The sequence below is a fragment of the Penaeus japonicus genome, unplaced genomic scaffold, assembly GCF_977035675.1.
Source record: "Penaeus japonicus unplaced genomic scaffold, GWHDUDI00000001_assembly GWHDUDI00000015, whole genome shotgun sequence".
NCBI lineage: Eukaryota > Metazoa > Arthropoda > Malacostraca > Decapoda > Penaeidae > Penaeus > Penaeus japonicus.
Window position 1 is genome coordinate 26300847 of NW_028234417.1, and position 7500 is coordinate 26308346.

The following is a 7500-nucleotide window of genomic DNA, read 5'->3' on the forward strand; positions in this document are numbered from 1 at the left end:
AGCGCTGAAGCTTTTGTTCATTTATCATTCTATCAACTCATTTATCTATCTCTCTCTCTCTCTCTCTCCATATTCTCTCTTTTATCCGAATCTCACAGAACCTAACAACACACCACGCCTATTCTATTTCAACCTCCATGCTTGCCTTGTGTCTTCCCCGCGCCCTTCCTTACCTCGCCTGTTTCCACCTCAGCGCCCGTGCCATGGCCCGCCTCAGCATCATGGAGAGGCTGCTCATCGCCCTCGGGCCGCCCTTCAGCGAGAAGCTTCCTAAGGCGCCCACCAATGACACCCTCGCCACCGTGCCCACGCCCATCAACATCACTGCAGAACCATGCCCCTACAAATACAAGGTGAGATGCTGGGTGTGTACTTTATGTGCTTGTGAGTGTGTGTGTGTGTGTGTGTGTGTGTATGTGTGTGTGTGTATGTGTGTGTGTGTGAGAGAGAGAGAGAGAGAGATAGAAATAGATAGATAGATAGATAGATAGACAGATAGATAGATAGATAGATAGATAGAGAGAGAGAGAGAGAGAGAGAGAGAGAGAGAGAGAGAGAGAGAGAATGTGTTGTATGATTGTGTGTGTGAGTGGGTGGGTGGATTCGTGTATGAGTGTTTTCTCGTCCAAAATGGTAACAAATTCCGTTATCGCCTGTGTTTACGCAACCTCTTTAGTTTTTTTTTTTCTGTTATCAAGGTCTTTGGTTAACTCTACTATTATCTGTCACCACTTTGAGGAAACCGCTTTGCATAATACATGTTAATGTGAAACACTTCCTTTGCTCGCTGCGCCCAGTCCGAACGGCCTCCTAACGACTCCTTGTCCCACAGAGATGTTCCTCGCAGACGTTCTTCCCTTCGTGTGACATTCCTCGCAACACCGACCCCGCCGTGTGGCCACAGAGGTTCAACCTGTTCTTCAACCTCTCGACCGACTTCGATAACAAGCTGGACGTGATCAACGCCACTCTCCGCCTCTTCAAGAACAGCACCGTCCCCTTCAACTCCCCTCAGACCCTCCTGATCAAAGTCTCAGCTTACACGCGCAGCCTCACGCGCAGACGAGGTCAGTTCATTTCCAATCCATTTCTGACAAGTCATACTGATGAGATATAGATCACCTGTGAGGAAAAGATGTTGCAATCAATCGATGACATTATCAGTGGGATTTGTAGTCAGGCGAAAAAGTGAAAAGGATCTTTCCGTGACTCTCCCCTGACGACCCTCGTTTTCTTCGCTCTCCTCCTGCAGCCAAGACACAGCTGGTGGCCGACGCCCAGGTGTCAAGCGACTACATCGGCTGGGTGTCGCTCTCCGTGGACAGGATGGTGCGGCGTTGGAAGAAGCAGAGGAACAACCACGGCCTCTTGGTGACCGTGACTGACCCCAACCAGATCCCGTGGGACGCCCCTAAGCTCTTCGTGATCATGGACTGCGCCTCCGGTAATACCAGTGCGTACCGCCATCGCTTCTGCTGTTCCCGCTACTACTCCGCCCTTCCTTTCCTCTCCCTCTCACCAGTGCACACATTCACTCCATAGAACTAGCCCCTTAACATCTCTCTCTCTCTCTCTCTCTCTCTCTCTCTCTCTCTCTCTCTCTCTCTCTCTCTCTCTCTCTCTCTCTCTCTCTCTCTCTCTCTCTCTCTCTCTCTCTCTCTCTCTCTCTCTCTCTCTCTCTCTTCCTTCCTCCCCCCCACCCCCCCTCTCTCACTTCTTTCTCCCTCTCTTCTCTCTCTCTCTCTCTCTCTCTCTCTCTCTCTCTCTCTCTCTCTCTCTCTCTCTCTCTCTCTCTCTCTCTCTCCCTCCCTCTCTCTCTCTCTCTCTCTCTCTCTCTCTCTCTCTCTCTCTCTCCTTCCCCCCTCTCTCTCTATCTATCTCTCTCTTCTGTCTTTCTCCCCCCCTCCCCTCCTCTCTCTCTCTCTCTTTCTCTCTCTTCATCTTTCCTTCCTACCCCCCTCACTCCCTCTCTCCACACACCCCCCCTCTCTCCCCCCTATATGTATGGCTACGAACTGAAAGACACCGCTGTCGCAGCTGGGCTCTCGGCATTTGCTTCTTTTAACCCCAATTTCGTCTTGTATTAATGCTGAAGGTGATAATGATGGTTCTATGGCGATTGTGATGATGATTGTGATAGTAATGACTAAAGTTATGATGAAGATTGTGGTAATTATGATCTAAGGGATTACAAAGTTAATGATTATATTAATGATAATGAATATAACTAGCATCATTATTAGCATTATCATCATCACCATCATAATCATCATGATTACAGTAATAATGTTATTATGATGATAAAACTTGATAATATTGTTATTGATAATAGCGATACTAATAGTGGGATTATTAACGATCATAATAATGATGATAATAACAACAATAATAATGTCAATGATAATGAAGATAATGACTTTATTAACTGCAACAATAGAAGGCAATGATGATAATGATAAAATGATAAAAATAACGATATTGTTGTTGTTATATTTTCATTATTATTATTATCATTGTTATATTATTATTATTAATACTATTGTTATCATTACTGTAATTATAATTACTCTCATTACAACTATTGTCATCGTGATTATCAGTTTTATTATTATCTTTATGATGATGCTAATAGTATAAATGATGATAGTCATGATAATCAGAATGATGATAATGATGATTATTATTATCATTATTACAATGGTGATAAAAATAATGAAAATGATGATAATAATGATCATGACAATAATGATAATAATGATTGTAACGATAACAGTAATAATAATAGTAATGATAATAATAATAATAATAATGATAATAATAGTAACTATCATCATCATTGTTATCATCATTGTCATTATCATTATTATCATTATCATTATTATAATTATTATTATTATTATTATTATTATCATGATGATGATGATGATGATGATAATCATCATCATCATCACCATCATCACCATTATTATTGTTATTATTATCATTATTATTATTATCATTATTATTATTATTATCATTATCATCATCATTATTACTACTACTATTATTGTTATTATTATTATCATTATTATTATTATTATCATCATCATTATTGTTATTATTATTATCATTATTATCATTATTATTATTGTTGTTGTTTTTGTTATTGTTATCATTGTAGTGATGATAATGATAATAATAATTACTACTACTATTATTATTTTAATCAATTTCATAATAATAATCATCATTATTTTTATTATCATCATTATCATTACTTTTTTATATTTACCATTATTATCACTTTTATCATTATAATCATCATCTTTACTATTTTTATTATTACCATGATTATTACGATGATTATTATCAAAGTAATAACTATGATAATGATAATGATGATAATAGTGGTAATGATATAATATAATGATAATAGTAGTAAATATAACTACAAAAATGATAATGATAACAACTATTATAATAATGATAATAATAACTATCATGATGATAAAAAAAATAGGAGTATTAATAATGATAACAGTAATGCTATGCCAATATTGATTATACTGATGATAACAATGATAACAGTTACAATGATGATAATAACTATGATAATATTCATAATCGTAATGAAGGTATTTATGATAATAATAGTAATTACAACGATAACAACAACAACATAATGATGATAATGTTGATGATGATAATGATAATGATAACAGTAAAAATAATAATGATGATGATGATAATAGTAATAGCAATAATAATGATAATAATAATAATAATAATAATAATGATAATAATAATAATAATAGTAATAAGAAGAAGAAGAGTGACAATAATAATAATAATAGTAATGATGATGATGATAATAATAATAACAATAATGATAATGATCATAATATTAACACTAATAATGACAGAAATATTAATGATTATAACGATAATTAAAATAATGATGCTGATAACAATAATGATAATGATAGTAGTAATGATACTAATAAGAATAACAACTTTGATGATAACAATGATAATAGTATATTACTTATGATAATGATAGTAATGGTTATGGTTATAATTATAGCAATATCAATATTAGTAATAGTCATAACAACATTTACAACAGTAATGTTATACGTAATGATAACGGTGATAATGATAATGATGATAATGATAATAACAATAATGATGATAATAACAACAATGATAACAATATTGATAAGTATAATGGTAATAATAATAATAACAATGATTATGATAATTATAAGATTGTTTATTATGATAACAGTGATAGCGATAATGATAAAATGATGATAATGAGGATGATTATAATAGTAATAAGGGCAATAAAGATAATAATGAGTATAATATTAATGATAAGGATAAGGATCATAATTATTCTGATGATAATTATGATAATGAAATTAAAGATGATGGTGATGAGAAAAAATATATATTTGTTAGTCATAGCAACAATAATAACAATGAGACCATAACAGCAATCTCAATGAAATTGGTAATAAGCATAGCAATGATGATTTTTCAAATTATTATCATCAGTTGTTGCTGTTGTCATTTTTGTTATCATTATAATGATGATTATACTAATATATCATTATCATCATCACCATCGCAACTACTCTTATTACTATCATTATCATCATTGCCATCACTCTCTTTAAACTACATCCCAAGGAATCATTAAGGATAAATTTTCCCTTGACTTCCCTTCAGACTATATACGGATCTCGAAAGAACCTCTGCATGGTTCATGTTGCAACGATGTGCAAAATCTAGTATTGGCATTTGTCATGCATTAGTTAAAATGTTAGATGTACAGTGGCTTGTTATGGTTATTTATCATTATTATAGTTATTATAAGCATTGTCATTATTGCTTTCATTGTTGTTATCTAACGATTTAGTTATCAATTTATTTTTGATAGTATCGAAAACAAATGAAGAGCAGGCACTCTTTAACATGTCTTTTAATAGAAGAGGTAAATGAGGAATGGCATCTGCCCATATGTGGTCAGGCCAAACATGACGACCTTGCTCTTGGTGACCTTGGCTTCCGGGTGTTTTCACGGCCCTTCGTTTGGCTCCGCAGGTTTGGTTCCGCTGCCGTTCGAGGTGCAGACGGACGAGGAAGGCCAGCGGTACCCAGCCCTCAATGTCCGCCAGGGCAGCCTTGATGACGAGTCCCCATGGCCGGAGGAGGACGGAGAGGCAGCAGCGGCGGCGGCAGTGGCGGTAGCGGCAGCGGCAGCGGAAGCAGGAGTCAGTCCAGTGCCCTCCCTTCTGCCCGAGGACGTTACGTTCAGCATGCAGAGCGACGACCCCCGCCTCTACGACGAAGATGACTACGCTGACGCTGCTCTGCGCCAGCCCACCGCCCCTACCCACGTCCAGCCGCACTCCGAGCACGCCCCGGAGGTCGCCTATTCTCACGGCCACAGCGCTCTTGCTGGCCCTGGACTTCTGACTGACCGGGAGAAGCCCCAGGAGGCCGGCCATGCACCCAGGAGACTTTCCTCTCACGGCTCAGAGCGCATCCCAGGCCGCGGGGCGAGCTTCGGGCACAGCGCAGGCCCGTCCCACAGCCGCTCTGGCAGTAGCAACATCCTCGGCAGGCATCAAGGACACGCCCTCACCCAGGACTTCAGCCACCAAGCGACGGTCGGTCCCTTCAGCCCACAGGAGGAGGCTCCGGGAGAGGCGAGCCACCGCCTTCACCCGACCCCCGCCACGCACGAGGCCCACTACAGGGGCGGATGGGGCGAGAGAAGCCACTCCGGCGAGCGCCAGGAGCCGACGCCGGCCACCGAGGAGGGTCGCGGCCACAGACAGCGCGGAGGCAGCAAGGAGCGGCGCCAGCGGAAGAAACAGGCGCACCACCACCACCGCCGCACTGAGGAGCGCCGCGCCGCCGTATGAGCGCCGTGGCGGACACGTCCTCCGTTGCCTCAGGAAGCTAGAGTTAAGAGGCGTCGCCCGCCTGGGGATCCTGCTCACAGCGCCGCGCAGGACTCTCGGCCACGAGAAGGGGGAAGGAACAGGAAAAGACCAAGCGACTCGCTGTGAAAACGTTCTCCCTCAAGGCGGACGGATGAGAGAGAGAGAGAGAGAGAGAGAGAGAGAGAGAGAGAGAGAGAGAGAGAGAGAGAGAGAGAGAGAGAGAGAGAGAGAGAGAGAGAGAGAGAGGGAGCGAGGTGAAAACGTTCTCCCTCAAGGCAGACGGATGAGAGAGAGAGAGAGAGAGAGAGAGAGAGAGAGAGAGAGAGAGAGAGAGAGAGAGAGAGAGAGAGAGAGAGAGAGAGAGAGAGAGAGAGAGAGAGAGAGAGAGAGAGAGAGAGAGAGAAAGAATTAGACTTTAACGAGTTCCATAATATTATCACAAAGTCGATGGTTTCTGGTAGTCACGTGAACTTCCGTGCTTATGTGAATATGTATGTCCGTATGTGTGAGAACAGCCGCTGGACCTTAACCGGCGCATGTGGTACATCGCATTCCAAGTCAATTTCATTAAGTCAGTTTTGTGTACCTTGACTAACAAGTGCCATAACGCCAAGTCATCTAATTCATAAGGTTTCGAAACAGTGAGGTGTTATAAAAGGATTTTCGAACCCAATTTTCATGGGTAAATCCTCGCTTCAGCCTCTGACGTTTGAAGTAAAGCGTGAAAACAAAATGAAATGGGCTTGTCATCTACCCGTGGCCTCACTGTTCCGCGTTATTTTGTGTTAAGTTATTGATTAAGGAGCATTTAGAATGTCATAGATCTAAATCTTAATGTTAAGAGCTCAGTTGCGTGTAATATAATTTTCCTTTTCCCTTCTCCTTTTTATTTAACTCATTTTCTCTATATGATGTGTTTAGTTGTTAGTGGCATATCTTTAAACGGGTATTACAGTCAGTCATTTCTCCGAATACGAAAGTACCTGCTTTATGTTCCGTGGTCTTGGCCCACCCGACCGACCGCTACTACCTTCAGCCTTCTCAGGTCGCGGGTCTTAGTGTTGTCCCTGATCAGCACGGCCCTCACGTCCCCCTGGAGGCGTTGGCGGCTGTGGCGTCGCGCGATTAGTGAAGTGAAATCCTTTGAAATCCTCCACTTGTTACGTCAATGTAAGACTGATTTTTACCTGTACTGCAGCTGTTAAGTAATGCTTATAGATGCGTTATATGGGTCCATTGTTACTTTAGTCACAGTGAATTGCGTGTAAGATTGCGTGTGCGTTTGTGTGTTGTTCGATGATGTACAAATTCTCAGTTCTACTTGTCCGACGCTCTGAGATTCCTTCGATATGAGAATTTGTTAATAATAATGCTTATAGGGCAGATGGAAATAGGACGAAGGAAAGAAGAAATGTGGAACAAGGAAGATTCGAGAAAGAAATTATATAAACATTGAAAACTATTCCTCACGAAAATGAACAAGAAATACCACCAAGAGTGCTGGGCACATTTGGTAACATAGTTCGACCTCCATGACTCCTACGGGCATCCTATGCAGCACTGA

At 40.5% G+C, this 7500-nt stretch overlaps 1 protein-coding gene across 4 annotated transcripts in view; it reads left to right on the forward strand.

Annotated features, from left to right (window-relative positions):
- Positions 1-7500, forward strand: part of LOC122244359 (uncharacterized) — a 19848-nt gene that overhangs the window by 11588 nt on the left and 760 nt on the right. For 2 of the 4 annotated variants that reach the window (XM_043002240.2, XM_086544731.1), the window contains 4 exons: positions 194-353; positions 833-1067; positions 1253-1444; positions 5089-7500. The exon at positions 5089-7500 is cut by the window's right edge and continues 760 nt beyond it. In XM_043002240.2, coding sequence (XP_042858174.1) covers positions 194-353; positions 833-1067; positions 1253-1444; positions 5089-5915 — 1414 coding nt within the window. In that variant the 3' untranslated portion in view covers positions 5916-7500. Of the gene's footprint in view, positions 1-193; positions 354-832; positions 1068-1252; positions 1454-5088 lie in introns of all 4 variants that reach the window. The other 2 variants (XM_043002241.2, XM_043002239.2) reach the window with 1 other exon arrangement.